Here is a 25,308-nt window from a genome sequence, read left to right on the forward strand (position 1 = left end):
AATCATATACGCAATACAAGCTATTTACTTTAAGTTAGCATTACTAAGATATTGAAAATACGTGTCTACTGTATACGGAAAACGTTTTATCGGTCTTTTCTATTTGAAAATTACACTTCTGACGTATTATGTAAATAAATAAAAATGGCTATATTTCATAACATATAGTGTACTTTGCAAGTAGATAGTTACTTGATAATCAGCTTTGCTACACATTGTGAATTATAATATCTGTTTCTTTCCATATAGCCAAACTAGTCTGTTTATATCCATTATAGATTATATCTGTTTCTTCTTCAATAAAAATACGATATAACCACTGTCTCGTATTTTGAAGACTCACACAATTATATATATATGTGCAAGGGAAAATCTGATACATATTTTTCCTATTCGTCAATAAAAATCGCTGTATTCACAATTATGTCTTGAATGCTTAAGTACATGATTGCAGATGAAGAATATAAAAAAAACTTTAAAGCGCTAAACATTTTTGTTGGGATATCTTTTTTCTACTTTTGCGCGGCGCTTAGATTATCCAAGCCTGCTAAAATTCTCGAGTCATATATAACATCAAAGACCAAGATACTATGATAATAACTAATATCGTATTTCATAAACGAAAGAAACTTACTTATTTGATGAATAGATATGTTCTGTAATTTAAATGATATTTGTATTGTTCTAAATAGAAAAAACATATGTCACACGGTCACTGTTATGTGATATTACAAATACATTTCATACATTCTCATTCATTAAAACAAGGAAGTAAAATACTACTTCTGGCCGCTGAAAATCAATCAGCATTTATCCCAGTAATGGTGAAACAATATATGTAGCAAGATTCTGTTCTTGCTGATTTAAATGTGCCAAGAAATCTAAAATCTTCTCTGTTTCTGCCAATATTGTATTTCATAATTACTAAATTTATCAAACTTCCTTTAAAATATTTGAAAAAAAAAATTAATTGCCATGACAAACTTATTATGGTAAAATTTTGCCATGGCAGAAACTTGCCATGGTAAAATTGCCATGGCAGAACCTTGCCATGGCAGAATCTTGTCATGGCAAAATTTCCATGGCCAGTTTTTGCCATGGCAAAATAAAAGAAACTGAGTTGTCGATATGAAACAACATATTTCTACCAATACATTCGTTTGGAAATAGTTAAATCACTTTTTAAGAAAAATGGAAAAAAATTGCTATGGCAAAATCATGAATGTTCTTGCCATGGCAAAAGACCGATTTGCCATGGCAAATGTAATTTTCTCGTACTGATTAACAAAAAACTATTAATGATATCATATCAAAACATACTAACTTTAAAATAGGTGGGTTAATGTAACAATTTAAGGCAATTTTCATTTTTGCAAAGCGCGTATAAATATGGGCTGAATTTGCCAAATACCGGCGTGGCAAAAATAAACCGGCGGCTATTTTATACGATATACATCTCTTTTAGGTCAGTCATTTGTGAAATTTGTGAAGATACGGTACCGGTAGGGCAAGGTGCCCTGAACCGGTGTTTTACTCCTGTTCATCATCATCATCATCAGAACAGACTTATCAGGCTTAAAATTTCACACGATGAAGTGCTAAGAATATGCAATATATTGGCTCAACACTTCCCTGGAATTTATTAAAAATATATTTATTATCACTTTTTCTCCGCACTAGTATCAGCACATATTTGTGGAATTTTCAAATTTATTCTCTCTGGTCCCAGTATGTTCTACGAACAACAAAAATTCCATTTGAATATAATTGACTTTAAAATACCTTTAACCAACGTACGAAACTGGCCCCTGCCACTTAAGTGTGGGGTCATTTTTATGCCCTCAAATTTAATGTCATGAAACTGATATTTTAATTTTTTCTCAACAGTAATATAGTTAGCAGACTGAAGATGTTATTATTTGCAGACTGATCAAAACCAGTTTAGGGGACTATATGATTGCGCTTTTCCGACCGTCATTTCGTTTTCAGGTCCGTCCGTCTGGTCCATATTTCATTCATCATGGGATTTCAATATTACTTGGCACAAATTACTCAATAATAAGACAATGTATCATGTACATCTTTCAAACTCCTAACTTTAAATGGTCAAGGTCACACTTGGCAGTCAAATGCTAACATGGCATGAAAAAGGATTGATTTCGTGTCCGGTCGAGAGCTCTGCCGTCAATCAAGGGATAACAATATTACCATAATCAGACAACTTGTCATTTCAATTAAACAGAACCTATTTCAAGATCAATGTCACAATTGGAATTCAAAGGTTTTTCTTTCAACAACTTGGTATTATTACTTGGTACAAATGTTTTCCATAGGGTGTAATGCAAAAACAGTATTCCTAACTCAGAGGTCAAGGTCACGGTCATAAAACAAAAGTCATTGACCTAATATCAAAATTAAGCTCCTCCCATACTGACGGATTCATTTTTACATCAGTTTCTTTCCAGACTGAATTTTATTACAGAGTCCAGTTTCGATGTTGCACAACTTTTTTTTTTCTAAACAGATTCTGTAATCGCAACAAATTTCCTTGAATGTATGATATACTTATTCTCAATTTATGCCAAATTTAAGGCATGCACATTTTATTAAGTTTAGCAAAACTATTTGTGTAAATTATTATTCTCGGTTCAATTAATTAAAATTCATGGATCCGTGTAAATTTAGTGATTTTTTAAAACTTTGAAGTATCTCTGACCTGAGTCTGGATCAGGTCTCGGCTGATATGGGCGGAAGGGGTTCGGTTCTCTCACTCCTTCCAGCCCATATCAACCTCGACCTGATAACATTGATATCAAAAGACAGTAGCCTGTTATTCTCTATAAAACAATAATCAGCAACAAAATATAGAAAAGAAACGAGATATCAATACAATATGATATTATTGATGGGGTACACTGGTATTATGTACATTTTATTCTGTTCTGTATACCATACTTTAATGTTTGTATTGTGTGAGAAACACATGAGATAGCTTACAAATAAAAATTGTATCAAAATAACTTCTGCATTGAATGAGCTCTTTTAAATGAGTAACTACTGTCTAGAAAGATATCACTGAATGGAATAACAACCGCATAGAAAGATTTATATCACACTGAATTGAATTACTACAGCACAGAAAAATCTCACTGAACTGATTAACTATTGCCTAGAAAGATATTACGTAATGAAATAAAAACATCATAGAAATATTTAGATCACAGTAAATTTGATATACTACTGCTTAGAACGAGCTCACAGAATTAAATAACTATACTGCCTAGGAAGATGTCACTGAATGAATAAAAGCCGCATAGAAAGATTAAGATCACACCGAATTTGATGTACCACTGCGTAGAAGGATCTCACTGAATTAAATAACGACTGCCTAGAAAGATATCACTGAATTGACTAACTACCGCATAGAAAGATCTAGATCTCACTGAACTGAATTATTACAACATAGAAAGAACTTACTGACATAGAAATTACTCACCGACTGGAATAATTACTGTCTAGAAAGATCTCACCGAACTGAATAACTACTGCACAAGAAGAGCTCACTAAATTGAAAAAAAAACTACTAACTAGAAAAATCTCACTGAAGTGAATATTTACAGCCTAGAACGATCTAACTGAATTAAATAATCACTGCAAAAAAGCTCACTGAATTGAATATCTACTGCATAAAAGATATCACTGAATTGGAAAACTACTCAGTAGAAAGAGCTCACTGCTTTGTATTACTACTGCATAGAAAGAGCTCTCTAAATTAAATAACTACTGCCTAGAGAAAGCTCATTTAATTGAATAACTATTGCAAACAATTGAGTGGCTTCTTAATGTTGATAATCTGTTATTTGCAATTATAAAAAAACTATACCGTTGTTTTCATGTGTAAGATATTCAAATCCATCAGGAAGTTTGTACATTTCCTTTTCCGTGTTATCATTTGTTTAAATATGTATGGTATTATGAAATTATTAATGGTCTGAGATGAATAGTCTCGAGCTCAGATCCTTTCCTTTCGCATAATATTTGCATTTTTGTTAGTGTTTTGTCTGAAATGTTTTTCATTTGAAAATTGATGTTTCCCTTATAAACACGCTTTTTTTAAAGTTATCTCGGGTTACTCGAATTCATTTTTCTGTAGTTCACTTAATATAATGTTGTACAATCTAGTCAGTCAACTTTATTATTTAGTTTAAAAATATTGTTCAGATTTTCAGTAATGCATGTACAAATAATGAGCAAGTAAAATCTTCTAATACCCTGCTTTCCATATAGTATCGTTTCGTATTACATAATCATGGAGATGGGCAAGCTACTAGACTGATAACAAATATATTTTGCATTATTCCTTTTTCCGTCTTATTTAATTTCATAAGGACAAAACCCGTCTATTTTAGAGATTTACACAGAGGAATGATGTTAATGATATTAGACATAGGATATTGACTGGCTTAGTTCCCTACATTCGATCATAAAATTATAAACCGGTATATCATGCTCTAGGAGCTAGTCTATCATGGAGAGCATAGACTGGATCCATTCACTAGATTTAGATATAAAAGGCATTTGTCCTAGCTACACTCTGATTATAGACACTTTTATTAATAGATTTCAGCTATTTATTGTTCTTTGTTACCATATAATTACAGATATTGAGTTACTTCCCTTTGATGCAGTTTTGGTATTGAAATAACCACTACCTAATATATTCCAAAGATGAATATAGACTACTTTTCTACCATGTAGTAATATTTTCATATAACTTATCATGTGTGTTTATTCATTTATAACTTCAAAGATGTAGAAAAGTGATCCAAATCCTTATCAAGGAATGAGTCCAGTAACTTATGTAAATTATTTTACCGAAATGAATAGGATAATTTGAATACAGATTTAATTCAAATAAATGCAGCCACCCATACAACATTCCGAACATTATTTTATCTGCTTTTGGGGTAAAAATATATAATGTAAAAATAATGTACAAAGAACAGATATAAGAAACCTTACAGTGCCCAACTTCAATAAAAAAAATACCACCAAAAAATCTTCAGATCATAAGAAGTTCGTATTGGTGGCTATACATTAACAATATACCGTTTTCAAGGAGTTTTGTTCAGTGAGATTCAGATGGTTGCTCCGGTTGTCACACATCAGGGTTGAATTAAGACACTGGTACTTCTAATGACACCGTGTCTTTTGACCCTGTTCTGCCTATAAACTTTTATCATGTTGTACATAATAAGACTGAGGAAGATTGAGTAGAAACTTTAAGGTTTGAGTGTAGTACTTTGCTGCAAGCCAAATGAGGTTCCTTCTGTACAGGAGTAATCTGACTATGATCGGATGCTCTAGTTATAAGACGAGCTGCTGTGTTCTGTAAATGTTGTAGTTTGTGAAATATGGTGCTCGGAATACCATGAAACAATGCATTGCAATAGTCTATTAATGCGAGGTAGGAAAGCAATTCGTAAAACGGTTGATTGCATCACAGGTTAGGTACCGTCTGATCTGACCTATTATGTACAATTGTGGATATACAGCCCTGCATACAGAATTGAACATGTGAAAATCTAACACTACCTGAGATTCATCTATTCCTTACATACATAGTTGCAGAGTCACTGGGTTTCCTCAACATGTTAACACTGTACCTGCAATTATGCTTTGATATTAACATTAATATTTCTGTTTTATCAGCATTGTTAAAATATGGGGCAATACCTAACTGAAGCTTTTATAGGCTTAAAAGAAAAGAACAATCGAGAGGCGTCGTGTAGTAACAACAAATCGTTTCATAGCAACTCCTTTTTTCACCAACCGTAAATATATGTAACTATTGGGGTTTAGTTTGTGACCCGTAGGTACACTGTCACTGATTTTAGCTAACATACTGGTGTCGGTAACTACCCATCAATGCACACCATTTGAGAGTGATTGCTTAGATAAATGACACTCAACCTTCAAAATAGTGCTCAGTTCAGTGCAACACAGTCAGATTGTCAATGATCATGGTTCCAGTGGCTTGTATTATACATATAATATGGTCTAATATGTAACTTTGTCAGGTCAGTCTGGTCTCCAAAATCTTTAAAATAAGTAGGAGACGGGATACAAGCATATTGTTTTTGTGGTTGTTGGTTCTAGCCTAGGTTTCTTTAACATAGATCTCATTTGCACATTTTTAAATAACATTGGTAAATTACGTAATGTATTTATATATTTTGCTATTAATGGTTACAGTTCCTCCAGGAATTGCTTAAAAAGTCATGTCTGCAGTTTGTTTTAACGATTCATTGATACATCAGTTCCTGAAATTCTATTCTTTGCAAGTTCCTGTTCAGATAACTCACAGGGGATAGCAAGATCACTACTGTTTGTTTGTTTTGGGTTTAACGCCGTTTTCAACAGTATTAGTTATATAATGGCGGGTAGTTAACCTAAACAATGTTACTGAATGTTGTACCAGTACAAACTTGTTCTCTACAAGTAACTGCCAACTTCCCCACATTAGTCAGAGGTGGAGGACGAAATGATTTCAGACACAATGTCTTTTTATTTTATCAAATGGTCACGGGGCCCGCGATCCATAGATCTGCGCTCTCCCTCTTGAGCTAAGACTACTGTCTCCCTACAGATTTTTGACATACGCAGAGTAGTAAATAATTCAATCCTGATATTATCCATCACTTTATATTTGAGTATTCGTTGTCACTTTGAGTGTAGGCCGCTTATGTTCAAGCTTGCTTTTTAAAAGTTTGGTCTTGTGAAAGTCAGTTCTAATTAGGTGCAACTTGGTCGAAATACGGGTATTTTAAGCTGGCAAATGAATGCTATCTATCAATGAACATTAGCTGTTTAAATACATATACACTCACTTGCTTATCAACATGAGGCCGTGCATGGCACATGCAAGTAATTACAGGGTAATTTTCAAAACAGTCATATGACATGTTCATAATTTGATAACAAAGACTATGATAATTAACTGTATACACACTGGAAACACACTTGTAATTATAATAGTTTATGGTCAACCCCTATGTGGGCTTGCCTAATGAAAACAGTGGATTTGTCTTGACACCGGCGATGAAAATAAGTATAGTTTGATGTTTAATGTCTTTACACATGCTTTTGAAAAAAGACAAATATTACCTCATTTGCAAAGGCGGTAATGCTATGTATTTGTCAATGCGGTGGTAATTATGGCAACGGCTGATAAACTTATGAACTTGGATAATAAACATATACACATTAATTTGGTAGGACTCAAATACATGTACGTATATATCCCGTTAAATAAAGTGTTCAACATTCTTTACAAATTACATAAAACGGAATGTTAGGTTTGCTGCTGAAATAGGCTGTGTAAAATGGTTCCTTGTCTTTGTATTCTTTTCCATATAGATATGACAAGATTTGTTTTTAATTATTTCTATTTAAAATTCATATTCATGATCGATATGTTCTTAATTTACAGTATAATGATGGTTCGGTTCATAAAAATAAATTACTACTTTATATTGATATTTTGGCGGCCATTTTACTTTTGACGGCCATTTTGATAACACAGTAACATCCAATATAATTATGTCAACAAATACAGTATGCAGCCCTAAATATCATATTGTGTAAATATTGAGCATTTTATATAGATAATACCATGTAACATATGTACCAAGTTTGATGCTTTTCCCACAAATGGCACGATTTTATGATTTTATGAGGTTAAGTCACCATATGGCTGCACTAATATACTGGCAACTAGGTCAACATTTTAAGACGATTTGGGCCATATTATCATTAAACAGCTAGATCACGTATTGTAAAAATGTATGTTGTTCTGATGTTTGTCAGTTAGCATATTTTTAATACCTTTTACACTTATAAAATGTGTTTTCTTACATAAATAGATGCATAGAAAATGAAGTCAATATGTCGTATGTAGATAATCGATTGGCAATACAAAAATTATGCATTGTGCATGTATAAAAAGTAAGCATTATAGTCCCATCAATTAAGCATGATAAATTTATTTCTTGTGGGTAAAGGCAAAAACTGTTTACTTTGATGCTCTATAGCAGCACACATTTTATTCTCTTGAGTATTTATTATCTTTTTGTATGATTGTAGCTAATTATAATCATTAGAATATTATGTACAAAATGCATTTTCATTGACATTTTTTCCTATATCCCACGATATATGAGTGATCTATATAAGCCATATATATCTATGTTAATGATTTGAAATTAAATCTACAAAGATAAAACATTCAACCGGGTTTCAACGTTCTAATGGTTCTATATTTACAATTAGTTGGTAAAACCCGCTGATGATCACATATTAATTCATTTCAAATCTGGGATATTGACCGGTCAGACCATGTCATTTAACTAAAAGAACAGTAAACTCTTGAGATAACATACCTCTGTAACTGAAGTTTATTTACTCATGTCAGTCAATGATCATGAGATAAAGAAGTACTTGAGTACTTGATATTTGCTGAGAGCAATTTATTTTATAAGTATTAGAGTATCCATACTACTGTATAATTTAGAGCGATGTAAACGAAATTTGATATATCAGTTTTCAGTGAAAAAACGTTCGATACTTTGCAAAATTTACCATTCATTTATGGGTTCGTACAAAACACTTAAAGTAGTCTGACCACCAGTGGGATATCTTTTAAGTATTTCAACATTTACTATCTCAGCTAATTTTCCTTTCTTTCTCTTGACGTGTATTCACCTACTTACTATCAAATTCTGAATTTATAATTGAGCCGCGCCATGAGAAAACCAACATAGTGGCTTTGCGACCAGCATGGATCCAGACCAGCCTGCGCATCCGCGCAGTCTGGTCAGGATTCATGCTGTTCTTTTTCAAAGCTTGTTGCAAATAGAGAAACTGTTAGCGAACAGCATGGATCCTGACCAGACTGCGCGGATACGCCGGCTGATCTGGATCCATGCTTGTCGCAAAGCAACTATGTTGGTTTTCTCATGGCGCGGCTCAATTTTATTTTACATCTCGAAAACATAAGTTGCAGTAACTTCTATACGTCTGCTCTTTGTCGTCAATACTATATTTATGGCAATTTGGTTAAAATCCATACTTTAAAAACATACAGGGCCAAATTAATTTTAGCATATCGGTATCTAATTTTTCTGTTTAAACATTGATGAATATCTTTAGCAGATGTGAACTTAAGCTGACCTGTCAGAAATGTGTTACTTGGTAAAACTGGTGGATTAGGTCAGTATTTAGTGATTACAGATGGTCAGTATCCTAGTCAATATGTTCTAGTGATTCAGATTTAGTGGGGCTTACAAATCTTTCTTGTGCATGGTTATAAATGTGGTCGAATTGTAGGACATTCTTGGTTCGAACAGGCCACAGTTCACACCAAGAATACAAAATACCCAACCGGACAAGCATTTGTAATTTTAAATAGTAGTTGGATCTTTGCTAAATTATCTATACTATATCCAGATATACTATAAAGAACAACTCAAATTGTCGAAAATTGATTTTACTTTTGGCTATCGTACACAACTCAATGTCATGAAGTGCTTCCGATTTAGAAAAGTAAAAGACACAAACGTACAAGCAGATGTAACTCGCTTTATGATAATTACAGAAGTGGAATTCGACAGGGTGGCTGGTAAATGTAATGCAACTATAATATTAAGGATTTACGAGCGTTTTTTTCAGGATATCCGCCATTTTGAAAAATGTTTCTTCGAATATTGCTTTCTAACAAAAGTTTTGCCAAAAATTAATGCTAAATAATTAAAATATGGCTAATAATGTACCATTTAACCAAATATATTATGCCTTTTGCGAAAAAAAATTGTTCACCCTTATTTTTGGCTGGCATTTGCCTAAAATTGACGTAAGATTTACAATGGGGTAGGGGTAGGTAATTTCAAATATCTATTAAAGTAGATCAGATTTGGTTTTGATATTTTTCTGACTGATACATATAATGTTAAGCTATAAATGACATAAAGGTTTTCAAGATAGCACTTTATATTATCTAGAAAATATAAATTGAAACAAAAAGAGCAAAAAATATCAAAATTCACCACTTTTTAACAGTTTTTCCTTAATAAATCTCTTAGATGCACGGTGACCCCAACTTTTTTCCATTTTGAAGCATTTTTGTGTGTCATTAATGCTGCAAAATATTTTGAAAATATTAACGTCAGAATTTTTTTTAGATCTAAATACGTTTTTTCCATTGCAAATGAAGTGGGTGGGGTAATTATGTCAACATGTAAAAATTAAAGAGATTTGTTAGTGACATTTGTGCTTATATATAACTGACATCACCATATATTCATATTAACCTGAAAGACCTGAAATCCCTATAAGATTAAATAGGATATTATATGTTTTATAAAGTACAAACATTTTTTCAATTTTGCAAAATTTCAGAAATGCGTAAACAGTGGGTGAAGAAAATACCCTATAAAATTCAAACGAGTTCGGTGACCTATGTTTTTTCTGCTCTTGTTTGTCTTAGAAACTAATGTTCTTCAAGCTCACAGGGTATGAAAAAATTCTTAACGTTAGAAAAAATTCGCTCGTACATCCTTAAACCTGCAAAAAATAGTAACTTGCAACTGGAAATCGAGTAAACATTTGTATTATCAAGTTGGTTCAAGTTCGAATGGTGGTTTTCATGTTTCTATAAACAGTGTTGCTGATCTTTGGTTATTCTTACGAAACTCTTTCCTTGTGACAAATAAAATCAGCCTTTAGATTTACAGTTTTTTTATCATATTTAATTCATGTTTTTATTCTACATGTACACATAAAGGGGTAAATGGGCAAATTCATTGATTTACTCGTTTCACTCATAATGTTAGTAAATGATAAGTGTAGCGAAAACTATATAGATAGATAGTTTCAAAAACAAGTCTTTCATGCATTATATGAAAGGATATATCAGTAATTATCTGATATTTATATTTCTGCCAAACTGGTAATATTTTGATTAAAAGTTATGCCGTACTCCCCAAAATATGACCATTTCAACTTCGAAAAAACACCTTTAATGTATGAACATTTTCCGCCTATTTTTGCAAGAACGTGCACCGCTTGTAATTTGATAATAACAGTAATATTCTAGATACTGAAAGTTTTTAGGATAAGGTTTCAAATATAAAAGCTTCCTATTAATACCGGAAAAAAGTATGACAGGGTACTTTCTTCTAAAATATGATACATTACTTTTTTATTTGAATTACCAAACGGAATACCAGTTTGTTAGATCACCTTTGCCATTTAGTAAATATTAACTCTACAATATTATACAATTATTGACTCTTGAGCCATTGGATATGATCGCCAAGGTCAATATTGCCATCTTCCGGTGAATATCACATCATATCCAATGGCTCAAGAGTCAATAACTGTTTTATTATATGGGTTCAGGTTTATGAATAAGTAACAAGTATTTGCTGCAACATATTTAATGTTTGAAAGTAATAATAACTGTGTGAAAACGTAATAACGATTAATTAAATGAAGACACTTAAATTTTCTGGAATCATTCAGTGGGTATACAGATTTTTTTAAGTTATCGCTGAAATATATTGTAGCTGATTGTAGCAAGTTATCATTGGCTAACACCTGTAGCTGGATTTTACACTGTTTATATTGTAACTAGAGCTACATGTCAGTTCAACTTCTATTTTTAGAAGGTAATGTTTAATGGGGAAAACCCACTAACCAGTAAACACGAAATATATTTTGAAAGATGATGAGCGGTTTTGGCCAATGAAATTCAGGTTATTTTTAGAACATATAATAACAAGAATTGTTTCAAACAATTTTGTATATCCTTAAGTACATGAAGACTATTATTAGACAGAAAAGAAATACTATTATTAGACAGGAAGAAATAGTTGCAAAGTAACTTACGTTCTTTACGTCGAACATACGCATCTTCTTTTGCCTGTTTTGTATCAGTACCCTCTGGAATGAGAGAAATAAATGGTAAATCATGTCACATTATGAAACATATCTATCAAGAGAACCAAACATTGTAATTATAGTTCGACTATATAAAAATAACACGCGTTTAACTTGAAATGTGTCACAGACTTGGATGCTTCCGCAACATGAGAAAAGTCACAGGCATGGCCCTTATCCCTAATTATTTACAAAAAAAAATATTGTAGGAAAACCAGAAAATTTAGTAATCTGTATATGTAGTGAAAATTAGCTAAGTTCAACAAAGAACTGTGACCTTGACCTTACAGCTAATGCAATGGTTGATGCGCATGACAAAGATCCTTACAATGACACTACCGACCCAATTTCCTTGAAAGATATTGCTGTTTTTAGATGTAGTATTCCCTTAAAGGGGCCAACTGCCCCAATTTGAAGAAAAATTTAACAGAAGATTTTATAAATATTCTACATGTAAAGTTTGATGAAGATCTAATTGGCACTTTATGAGCGACAGTTGTTTATAACTGTTTCTACTGTAGTTTCTGCGATCACAAATGAACACTTGCTATTGCAATCTTACACGTGCTACTGAGGTATAACACTTGCTACTACATACTTACACTTGCTACTGAAATCTAACACTTGCTACAGTCGCTGTTATCCAACACTTGCTACTGCATTGTAACATATGTCACTCTAATCTAACATTTGGTGTTGCAATCTTACACTTGCTATTGTAATCTTACTTTACTTACTGTGATCTTACACTTGATGCTGCAATCTTACACTTGTTACTGCAATCTTACACTTTTACTGCAATCTTACACTTACTACTGTAATCTAACACTTGTTACTTCAGTCTAACACTTGCCACTGCAATCTAACACTTGCTACTGCAATCTTACACTTGCTACTGTAATCTAACACTTGCTACTGCAATCTAACACTTGCTACTGCAGTCTAACACTTGCCACTGCAATCTAACACCTGCTGCTGCAATCTTACACTTGCTACTGTAATCTAGCACTTTCTACTGCAATCTAACACTTGCTGCTGCAATCTAAAACTTGCTACTGTAATCTAACACTTGTTACTGCAATTTCACACTTGCTACTGCAGTCTAACACTTGCCACTGCAATCTAACACTTTGTACTGAAATCGTACACTTGCTACTGTAATTTAACACTTGCTACTGCAGTCTAGCACTTGCCACTGCAATCTAACACCTGCTACTGCAATCTAACACTTGCTACTGCAATCTAACACTTGCTACTGCAATCTAACACTTGCTACTGCAGTGTAACACTTGCCACTGCAATCTAACACCTGCTACTGCAATCTTACACTTGCTACTATAATCTAACACTTGCCACCGCAATCTAACACTTTGTACTGAAATCGTACACTTGCTACTGAAATCTAACACTCGCTACTGCAGTTTAGCACTTGCCACTGCAATCTAACACTTGCCACTGCAATCTAACACTTTCTACTGCAATCCTACACATGCTACTGTAATCTAACACTTTCAACTGCAATCTAACACTTGCTACTGCAGTCTAACACTTGCTACTGTAATGCTACACTTGCTATTGTTATCTAACTCTGTAATCTAACACTTGCCATTGCAATCTAACACTTGATACTGAAATCAGACACTTGCTACTGCAATGTAACTCTTGCTACAGTAGTCTAGCTACTGTGATGCTACACTTGCTACTGCAATCTTACACTTTTTACTGCAATGTAACATTTGTCACTGTAATCTAACATTTCTATTACAATCTAACACTTTTTTGTAATCTAACTCTACCTATTGTGATCTTACACTTGCTGCTGCAATCTTACACTTTTTACTGCAATTTAACACTTGCTACAGCAATCTAACACTTGCTATTGTAATCTAACACTTGCTACTGCAATTTAACACTTGCTACTGTAACATTTGTCACTGTAATCTAACACTAACACTTGCTATTTTAATCTACGTCTACCTACTGTGATCTTACACTTTTTACTGCAATCTAACACTTGCTTCTGCAATGTAACATATGTCATTGTAGTCTAACACTTGCTGTTGAAATCTAACATGACAAATCATGCCTACAAAATTAAATTGCAGTAATCACTTAGTAATGAGAGCTATGAAATTGGCATGAAACAATGCATGTAAACATTTTAATTAAGAAGTTACTTTGAACTTTCAGTTACGGGGTTTGACACTCATTGCTAAACAATGTAAAAGATATAAATAGGTAAATTCAGGTACTTCTTGAAGTTTTGTAGCCAATATTACCATTGTTTTGTCGGCTAAAGTATGGTAACATTCCAAGCATTCTTCTTAAAACGTTTGGTTTCGTCCCTCCCTTTGGTGTTCCTGGAATGAAGTAGTATAGGAATATGTTTCATAAAGCTGTAAGTGAAACATAATCGAAGGAAACATTTGATAAAACAACGGTGGCAAGTTTTTTCACAAATATTCATATTTTGTAATAACTCACTTAAGCCATTATAATTATAAACCACAAAATACACAAAAATACTCTACAAGCTATAAATGATCATCTGTGCAAGTTTGAATGTATTGTCTGTTGGATACAAAATATTTTGTCGGAGATAAAATGGCATGACAAAAAAGAAAACACCCACAAACTGGCCATAACGTTTATTCATAGAAGCTGATACAAGCTTTTATTCTTTTAAATAGTAATTCAATAGATCATTGTTGAAAATATCTGCAAGTCTGAACAGAATCAGTGAAAAGTGTAAAATCGCTTTACCACGACAATTTCAGAGTTGATTCAATAACGTTTATTTTGACCTTTAAATCTTCATCATTCCGAAGACTTACTTTCTATGAAAATGATATTCCAACCAAACTGAGGGAGAAATGAGATCAAAAACGATGTTGTTTAGTTTCTAGTTGAATAACGCGGTCCGTGACTTTAACAGGGAGGCATATTGCTTTGCTTTTCAATAAACGTTACTTTACATCAACATAAACATAAAAGGGTTAACCCGTCTCAAGAGAAGCAAAATACATCTTAAAATCAGTGGAAACGTGTAATAAAAACTCTCACTACAATAAAATGAAACATCCACTGTGTTCATGTTTATATAGACTATATCCCGTCTATTACATTACTAATTATTCAGAGGGAGTAACTCTAGTAGGTTGTTTCTATATTGACATTTTATTGGCCCTGATTCCGAAGCAAAGGGACATTTGAAAGTGGACTTCCAGTCTCTTAAAAATCCCATAAATATGTTTCGGTGATAATCAAACTTGTTATCTTTAGAACATCATGTGCTAACTATCATTTAAATACCCGCTACAAATTTATGGTCTGCGCTCAGCCTATATTGGCTTATCATGCAATTATAAAAATGATACAGGGCCTCCGGGGCCTTCCTAGCCGGGTAGTTAAGGTCGCTGACTTTAAATCACTTGCCCCTCATCGATGTGGGTTTGAGCCTCACTCGGGGCGTTGAATTCTTCATGTGAGGAAGCCATCCAGCTGGTTTACGGATGGTTGGTGGTTCTACCCAGGTGCCCACTCGTGATGAAATAATGCACGGAGGGGCAACTAGGGTCTTCCTCCATCATTAAAGCTGGAAAGTCGCCATATGACCTATCATGCGTCGGTGCGACGTTAAGTCCAACCAACACAATACAAATTATACATGAAAACAAATTAATCAGAGGATTTGTGATTTTTTTTTCTTTCAATAATAAGAAAATTTTCAATTTGCATTTGTAATGGAGACATGGAATACCCTAAAATAAGAAAATATCGACAGAGAATGTGCTGTTAAAGAATTGGTGTATGCTGTTACTGAAAGTAATATAAATTAGTATCTCCTTTTGTATTTATCCTTTTCCGTATTGAAAGCACAATGGATTATTTATAACCCTGTGATTACCCCTATTCCCCATCAAAATGGCATTACAAATTCACTGATTTCCATCATTTGTCTATTCAAATATTTTCTCAATGTCTAATGTACTAGTACGCCTCATATACACAGTTTATCATGTTTATACACATCAATTTTGTAATATAATTAAAGTGTCTGGATTTAGATCATAGTGCAACATAAGAATTATATTATGTTATATATAAGAATAAATGTATTCGAAAATTTCAACGAAAGAATTTCTTCATTGAACATTGTAACATACATTATTATTCAACTTTACAATATTATACCCTGTATTAGACCAATCGCGAACATCATATCCTTTCCGCAGCCTTAACATACTAAAACGTTTTAGCGTCTGATGGCCATTTCACGTTTCCGTAGAAACAACATTTATTACACGAAACTTATTTTGAAAATATTTCTGAAATGTCTAGGTCTGCAGCTCTCAAATACGGTTATATCTTACATCTGAGGCATATACTGACACTCTCAGACAACATTAAAAATGACATTTTGAGCGATTTGATGAAGTTCCAAAATTATCAATGTACCCTTGTTTCGTTACGTACCCCTGTGGGATTTGTGTTTATCCAGAGCTCAAATATTTTTTATAGATTAAACGTTGAATTGCTGTACTAAAGCCCGGGTTATTTCAATTCGTAATAAAGTGTTGAAAATTGGCTCCCCAATAGCAAAACAAAAGAAAAAAAAGTCCAGGCGCATACATTTAGACGGGGTGACCCCTGCGCGTGACCCCTGACTATCTACGAATCAAAATGCGGCTTTCGTTTTCAAGTTTAGCATTTCTACGTTCATTTTATTTACTTCCGGAAATAGCAGAAGGTCGAGTGACGTCATTTTCTGTGTTGTCATAAACATACATATGGCTGGCGAGATTGCATAAATATGTGCTGGCCGTCCTAAAGTTATGAAACAGACAGTTAATACCAAATATAACTGAGCCAATATTAGAAAACAGAGCAAATACGAGAAAACAGGGCCAATACGGAGTTCAAACATTTTGATTGGTTCAAAAGAGAGGGCTAATACGGAGAAGTCACTTTCAAATGACGCCATTTTGTTTAACATAAGAGTTGTATTTACACTTATTTTCACATTTTTGACGCAAAACACATCTAACATGTTCATGTATAATAACCAAGTATGACTTAGCGGAAGTATGATGCCGATGTACGTCTTCATAGATTACAATCATTCTTTCGCATTGTGTAAACAAGTGTTTCCTGTCAAATCTTTCTGACATTTTTCAAGGAAAATAATGAGAAAATATGCCTAAATCAGATTATTTAAAAGGAGGAGACTTATCTTTAACAGACATTTTGATAGTGTGGACTATTTGTGCAATGGTAACCAGCGATTCACATGCTGGAAAGTGGAGGAATATAGAGGTGAACATTAGTGTCAGTTGTAGATTGCAAACAATTTCGGATAATATGTGCTTGATTAGTTGTATTATCTTGATCAACACATATATGTACAATTCTGTGTCTCGTTGCATGCAGTCTGAAAGGATATGACCTTTAAAGCAGCTTTGTTCACAGTTCAAATGATAGTATACCTGCTAAAGAAAATAAATAGGAATTCCAAAAAAAGGTAAGTTCTAGTTACTCATGATTATGTCGCATCAAAAATATCTCTCAAAATTATTCTCAAGTACCTACATACAACTCATTCTGTTTTACTGGCTAAAATGATTATGATTTCTAAAATAAGTTTAAACAACTTGGTAAAGATTTTCACCAGAACGTACATAGATGCAGTAAGGTAACTCACAGGCAGACATAGGGCCGATTACTTTGAAAAGTAATCGATTATTAACTGATTATAAAGACACTTTTAACAAGAGCCATGTTACACATGGCTAATCCCCCCACCGGGCATATTATAATTGAAGGCTAAAGTTCCTGGCAAGTATTAATTTTGGGGAAAGCTTTGAAGAACCGTTTAGTTGTGGTCCGCATCAGGGGTTTTAAAGTTAATCTTAAAAAAAAAAAAAAAAGAAAAATGCAAGTCCACACAAAAATCTTTATCAGGTAGAAATTGGTCAAAATACACCTCAAAATTGGATATAGCATGCATGTTGTACTACAGAAAAGTGGTCTCGATTTTTCCCTACGACTAGTAATGAAAAAATTACAATAAAAGCTATTTATTGTAACAACAAAGGGAAGTAATTCTAAAGAAAAGAACTGCGCATGACACTCCGTCTCATGATGGTGTATAATTAATTGTGCCAAGTAACATCAAAATCCCTCCATGCATGCAGAAGAAATGCTTCGGACAAAGTCATTCTTGTATCTGACCTTTGGCCTCTAAGTGTGACCTTGATCTTAGACCTAGTGACCTGGATCTTGCGCATGACACTTCGTCTCGTGGTGTTGAACATTTGAGCCAAGTTATATCAAAATCCCTCTATGCATGAAGAAGAAATGCTCCGGACAAGGTTTTCATTCTTGTATCCTTTGACCTCTAAGTGTGACCTTGACCTTAGACCTAGGGACCTGGTTCTTGCGCATGACACTCCGTCTCGTGGTGGTAAACATTTGTGCCAAGATATATCAAAATCCCTCCATGCATAAAAAAGATATGCTCCGGACAAATTGTTTTAAGAAAATATTATAAAGGGGAATAACTCAAAAAATAGGCAAGGTAGAGTTATTGCTCTTGCACACTGCACTTCCTCCCAATGTGTTCTATCAGTGTATGAAGTTTGAAGAAAATCCCTCCAGTACTTTCAGGGTTATGCTCCGGACAAAATGTTTTAAGAAAATATGATAAAGGGGAATAACTGCAAAAAAAGGCAAGGCAGAGTTATTGTTCTTGCGCACTGCACTTCCTCCCAATGTGTTCTATCAGTGTATGAAGTTTGAAGAAAATCCCTCCAGTACTTTTGGAGTTATGCTCCGGACAAAATGTTTTAAGAAAATAGGATAAAGGGGAATAACTCAAAAAATAGGCAAGGTAGAGTTATTGTTCTTGCACATTGCACTTCCTCTCAATGTGTTCTATCAGTGTATGAAGTCTGAAGAAAATCCTTCCGGTACTTTTGGAGTTATGCTCCGGACAATTTTTTTTAAGAAAATATGATAAAGGGGAATAACTCAAAAATAGGCAAGGTAGAGTTATTGTTCTTGCACACTGCACTTCCACCCAATGTGTTCTATCAGTGTATGAAGTTTGAAGAAAATCCCTCCAGTTCTTTTAGAGTTATGCTCCGGACAAAGATTGTTGCGGACGGACGCACGCACGCACGCACGCACGGACGGAGAGCATTTCTAATATCCCCTTCGCCTTTGGCGGGGGGATAAATAATCGATTATTAATTGATTAACAGACCAATTATTATTAATTGATTAAATTATTAATTAATCACCCAAAGTTATCATAATTAACGATTATTTTTGAAAAGCACAGAAAGAAACATAAATCGCATAGTTCTAAACATAAATATGTATATATATAACAGTGACAAAGTATATTCATATAAGCAGTCAACTAGAGTCAAATGATTCTTCAAGCCTATATAGTTCAAATTTGCTTGTCGCATTTTCATCATGGGTCGTTCAAATATCTTCTCACTCAGCTGCAGCGTTCAGGCAGGAAAAATTTTCCAGCGATACTGAACAGCTATCAAATAGGGGCAGAGGAGGCATGTACAAAAAGGAATTTGATATTGTCATTCCAGTATTTGAGTGGGTCAAAGTCAACATACTCTGACATTAGGAAACCTATAATTTTCTGCATGATATGATAACAACTACCAGATATATGTCACAAGCTTAGAGCAATAATGAAATTTAGTCATTTTATATTTATTGATTTATTGAATCTTTTCTCTATATTAACTTTAGTAACTTTTAAATCTCCATACAAATTATTGTATCATGTATGGTGATTTAAAACTGTGCCACGAGGCAAAGTCTAGGCAAATGATTGAAATCTGGTACACCTAAATTAGATGATAATTGTCACAAACAGATTTTTAAGTGACTTTGGTACAGAAAATTATGTAAAATCTTTGGAAGGTGGAATTACTTGTATCATAGACGAATTTTCAACAAGGATAATGTCAAAATTAATATTAATCGCTATGAAATCGGTTACACTGTACACAAACGGTCATGATGATTCTAGATCATTCACATGAGTGATATTGATTTATTTCAGTATATTAAATACATGGTATGGTACAACACACATGAAACCAAATTTCAAATATCACATATACAATGACTAGGAATTAAAACATATTGAAGACAATACCCATAACTGCCGAAAAAATGTACCAGGGCATGTATTCATACACTAGCTCTACAGAAAAATGCGCGAATATGGAATATAAAGGATCTAATATATACTTAAAATAAATTTAGACATATTTTTGACCGAACTAATACTTGTGACATTACGCTTTGTCTCAGCTTTCTAAAAAGACCATAAGCACATGCCCATATTGTCGTTAGATATTTTAATGGCGGGTTTTTCATCTATTACTCTGACCGTTCCAAAACAGTGTTTTACAAATCAAAAAAAAAAAATAAAGAAAAAATGTTTCACCTTCTGATTTGCTTTTAAATTCAAGCTCATTCATCCTTTCGTGTGTAGTTTTAGAATCTTCCCAGAGTTTTCGAACTTCTTTGTGAACATCGTCTTTTATTTCGCGAACAGCTTCTGTTGCTGTGTGAACTTCCTCTTTCACTTCGTGAACCTCGTCTCGCATCTTGTGAACATCTTCTGTTACATCGGTTTCTATTTTGTGAACAACTTTTGTCAAAGCTTTCATCTCAATTTCTAGTTTCTCTTCCATTTTTTGCATCTTACGTATTTGTTGTTCTGCTTCAGACTTAAGAGGACATTTTTTGCAGACGTCAATAATTTGTTGTAGATTTGTAACAGGAGTTTGAACTAAGCTGTTAAGTCTATGAAGAACCTGCAGAATAAAACGTTGTTCATGCTTAACTTATTAATCTATTTAAGATAGTAATTATTGTTTATTTGTTGTTGTTTTTTAACTAAACGCAGTAATCACCATAATTAACAAAAACTTTAACTATTAGTGTGTGTAAAAGTAAATGTATACTATTTACTGTTTCTTCATGCGCTTTGAAACCCTACTCCCTGCAATTGTTAAGGCTGGGTCGACTGAAGCAATTGTGATAAAGCTCTGTAACCCTATTCTCTACACTTTATAAAGATTGGTTGATTTAGGCAGTTGTTATAAATCTCTATAATCCCAGTCCCTGCAATTTATAAGGATGGGTCGACCGAGGCAATCGTTACTAAGCTCTGTAACCCTATCTCCTGCAATTTTTAAGACCGGGTCCACTGAGGCAATGTGATAAAGCTCTGTAATCATAAGTAGCAATGCTACATCCTTTAGGTGGCGCGTCGGAAGTTATTTTTAGTAACGCATAAAAACCCAACCTTGGAATGGGTGACTGTTTTATACGCTCTTTTACAGCATGAAAGAATGAACAAAATGAACCAGTCTGATTTTTATCAAAGAGGGAAGACTCTTGAGAGCCTGAAACATAATTTTGTCCCATCAGAAATTGAATTGTTCCCCTTTTTCTTTGCAAAACAAAAGTTGAAGAGTCGGCAATCTTTAGAAAACGGTAATTTACGCCTGATTTTTTTTTCTATCTCATGTCGGATATATATTCTAATTATATCTCGAATGTTTTATAGAGTAATTTACCGTACAAAGGTAGACATTTATAGTTTTTTAAAGTTCAAAATGCAGTGGGGCGAAACTACAAGTTTCGTACCCAAAACAAAAATGGCCGAATCATGCTTCAGTTGATCCCATCTCCTTCAGTTTTGTGCGTTTCCATTGATATAAAGTCTTTTCTCTGAGTAAATTTAGGAATACAGTATATTCATCAAAGTTAATTATTGCACTATTGCATACCAGAAGCCGACCCATGGCAGCTCGTAAGTTCGTAGGTTTTTTCTGAGAATTTGTTGCTGTTGTTTTCTGACCAAATTAAGTTAGTAAACGTTTTTGTTTGGCATTTCATTTCATTGATTACTGAACCAGTAAAAAGTTTGAATATGCCCATTTGCTGTACCATGATGCCTATCTAACAACTGATATGTGTGTCATACACTAGTAGCAGTGGTATTACCATTGTTCCAGTCATGGTTTGATTCTATTCTTTTTTAGTTGTTTGATGAAACTAGTGACACAGAAGTAGAAGACAGTGTTCTGTCCTTATCTATTATCAGCAGACGCAGTACTGTCAGAGTCACAAGTGTCACACACACCGAAAGTTCTACGGCTGGTGCTGTTCCAAATTACAGTCAGGCAGAAACACAGGAGCCAAGCTGCTATGCATATTTTGAGTACAGTCAGGCAATAGATTCTAGTCCGGAATATATAGAATTATCGATATTAAATTTAAGTTGCTAAAATCTAGAGATATAAGCTACCAGATTTTAATATTTTTATTGCAATAAAATATAGAACATATTCTTTCATGAAGGGAACAGATAAGACTGTCATGGAGCCCACTTGCAGTGATCAATGGTTCTACCTTATTTATTATGTGTGTCAACACGTGCCTGGAGGGGCCCCTGGAGTTCTTGGGGCCCAACTTAAGTGATCCTGATGGCACTTAAAATCAAATGGAACAAAATCTTGCTTTTGATAATGATCATTATAATGAAACAACACCGTGATTTATATTATATTTACAGTATTAAATATTTTAGTTTATACTTGCATAGAAAAACAGTGTCATTAAAGATAATTTGTTTTCTTTCTGTGTTAATGAAAATATTTTCTTCATAATAGAGTAATCACTGTGAAGGTGAAACTGAGGCTGACTATTGTGAAGGTGAAACTGAGGCTGACTACTCTGGGCCTGGCAGTAATTTAGAGTTAGGTAGCTTGCCGCAAACCGAAGCTCTTCTTGGACCCTCACAGCTGACACTAAACAACCTACCAACTGTAACACAGGGGTTGTATTCACAGTTTGATCTGTCAAATGAAGAGCTTACTTTTTCTGTAAGTGATAGCAAGCTCAAGGTCATGTGACATTGAAACACAGTGAACAAGTACTTGTTTTATGTAACATCATATATCTTGAAATAAAATTTGAAATGTGCACATTAATTGTGTACTGTCAAATGTAGTATTTATTATATGAATGCTATAAGATATTGTCATACTCCAGTTCATTTTATCTGGAATTATTAGATATCTTTAAAGTTAAACTTAACACTAAAATAACAGTATATTTTTAAAGCTTCTTGTAATTTTTTATGTAAATTATTTGAAAACTGGCCTGTTAAATATAAAGCTATTACAAGGTAAAAAAAACTTGTTTCAGACTGATGATGAAGAGTTACCTCATTTACACTCGCTTAATGAAGTGAATGTACACAGGAAAGCACAGACAGTAATTACACCTGGTAACAATGCCTTTTCCTTTTCTTTCGTCTACACTGGAGACAGTTTAGTGTGTGATGGAGAACTCCAAGGTGAAACAATGACACAAACAATTATTACAGGAAAAGTCTGTGGAGATAAATTCACTGACTAAAATTCAAAATGTTTTGTTCAAAGTTAGGACATTGTGTTGATTAATGGGACTGTACTTGAAATTTTTGAATATGGAAAAAATGAAAACTATGATAATGATGCAATAGCTAAAACAATAGTTTAAATTACAGGTCAAGAGTGGTACATCAATGTAAATGCTACAAACGCAAAATACTATAGGGTTCTGATCAACGATAAAAAGAAAAGAGGCACAGTAAAAGATTTATATAGAAATGAGGTTTTCAGTGTTCCTGTCAGTGTACATTTAAGTGGAAAAAAGAAACATCTACGTCTAGCCAGATAAGCAATAAGAAATAACATGCAATAAGTAAACAGACTACTAGTAAATTTATTTCAGTACTCAGAGAGAAAACAATAATTGAAGAGAAAACTAGATAGAAGAGATGAAAAGCTAAAAATCTTTGAAGAGACACACAGTAAAAAAACTGCGAATAGAGGCAGATGTTAAAAGTAATAACAAGAAAATTAAAAATCTTGAAAGACTAGTTAATACTAAAATTGAGAAGCATAAGTCAGATGTTAGAAAAATAAATGAAATGTCATCGGCATTAATGCACATGAAACGAGAGCTGAAAGTAGCAAATATGAATAATGAAGGTCTATAAAAAGTTGATATTCTTGAAAAAGACAATCTTGACTTGAGTGCAGACAAATTAAAAAATGGATAACGTGGAACTTGAAGATTTGATTCAGGACAGGGAAGAACATGTGGTTTTTAACAAAGATAAAAACTGTTATACAAATGAGCTTGTCAATGTGCAATGCACTTAACTGATCTAAAAGTTGCAACACGTAATGTTGGTCCAGTCATACAAGAAGTAGAAAAGCTGTTCGATAAAACAATAAACAGTATTCCATCAAGATAAGTAGTTGATAAATTTGTTGACAGAAAAATAGCCATTGCCCAAACGCAGATTGGAACTGTACTTAAAGATAAAAGAGATACATCTCTTTATACAGATGAAACTAGGAAATACGGACATATATATCAATCCTACATTGTGTCGGATTCTGAAAATTCATACTTGCTCGGATTGAGAGAAATGGTTAATAAGAGTTGAGCATGTACACTGGACACCTTTAAAGTAATACTAATCATATATCAACATACTGTAAACAAAAGGAAAATAACAATGAATTTGGTGTTGGTTGTCAGTTATTGTCTCTGATTAAAAATATTATGTCTGACAGAGCGAGCACAGAGAAACAGTTTAATTTCCTGTTACAAGAATACAGAAATTCTGTTCTACAAGAGGTAATAGACAACTATGATCAGCCTAACGAAGATGGAAAAAAATGTGCGGTCAGATGAACAATTTCTTTTGTGGATTACATCTCCTAGTTGGCATTGCAGATGTGACTGAAGCAGCCTTAAAAACGTTTGAAAAGAACTCACAAATCAAAAAGCGGTACACCACGTCTATTGCGAACAAGTAGCAAATGTTTTGCACGTGGGGAAGACGAAAAGAATGGTGTCCATTCGTCATGGAAAACATACCTGAAGGATAAAAATGAAAACAACCAGATTCTGCGTTTCAAACATAACCGTTTCAATATGGTATTTCTTATTGGGCAGGCAGTGCATTACCATAAAGACAGCATAACAGCCTTTTTGAAAAATGTTCATGGTACCTCAAATGACTTGTTAAAGGCAGTAGCTCGTGAAGAAAACCATTTTTGGCAGGATCTAAAACTCTTAGTCTGATAAGCTCACCACTCTGGAGATTAATTGAAACGCCATGAAACACCCTAGATATAAACATTACAATGAATTGGTTAACTTTCTGGAGAAAGCATCAGGTGAGGCAGAATGTGT

The 25,308-nt window shown here is 33.6% G+C and overlaps 2 protein-coding genes across 2 annotated transcripts; one reads left to right on the top strand and one right to left on the bottom strand.

The window, feature by feature from the left end:
• Window positions 1-1,660: 1,660 nt before the first annotated feature.
• On the bottom strand, window positions 1,661-21,851 carry LOC128553301 (uncharacterized protein PF3D7_1120000-like). Its single transcript, XM_053534432.1, has 4 exons — window positions 21,837-21,851; window positions 20,483-20,855; window positions 11,876-12,000; window positions 1,661-1,735 (listed from the first exon to the last, which is right to left on the bottom strand). Exons 1-4 carry the CDS (start codon window positions 21,849-21,851, stop codon window positions 1,661-1,663), a joined length of 588 nt encoding a protein of 195 aa, XP_053390407.1.
• On the top strand, window positions 21,850-23,472 carry LOC128553302 (uncharacterized). Its single transcript, XM_053534433.1, has 4 exons — window positions 21,850-21,867; window positions 22,092-22,280; window positions 22,722-22,934; window positions 23,260-23,472. The coding sequence occupies exons 1-4, from the start codon at window positions 21,850-21,852 to the stop codon at window positions 23,470-23,472; spliced, it is 633 nt and encodes a 210-aa protein (XP_053390408.1).
• The last annotated feature ends 1,836 nt before the right edge of the window (window positions 23,473-25,308 follow it).

This window comes from Mercenaria mercenaria, unplaced genomic scaffold (assembly GCF_021730395.1).
Source record: "Mercenaria mercenaria strain notata unplaced genomic scaffold, MADL_Memer_1 contig_3690, whole genome shotgun sequence".
Classification (NCBI taxonomy): Eukaryota; Metazoa; Mollusca; class Bivalvia; order Venerida; family Veneridae; genus Mercenaria; species Mercenaria mercenaria.

Coding starts and splice junctions, on each gene's coding strand:
- LOC128553301 (XM_053534432.1), bottom strand. Junction 12,001..20,482: donor ATTTAAAAGCAAATCAGAAG/GTGAAACATTTT, acceptor CTCTCATTCCAG/AGGGTACTGATACAAAACAG. Junction 1,736..11,875: donor TGTCTAATAATAGTCTTCAT/GTACTTAAGGAT, acceptor TGTTGTTCGTAG/AACATACTGGGACCAGAGAG.
- LOC128553302 (XM_053534433.1), top strand. Junction 22,281..22,721: donor CATATTTTGAGTACAGTCAG/GCAATAGATTCT, acceptor TCTTCATAATAG/AGTAATCACTGTGAAGGTGA. Junction 22,935..23,259: donor ATGAAGAGCTTACTTTTTCT/GTAAGTGATAGC, acceptor AACTTGTTTCAG/ACTGATGATGAAGAGTTACC.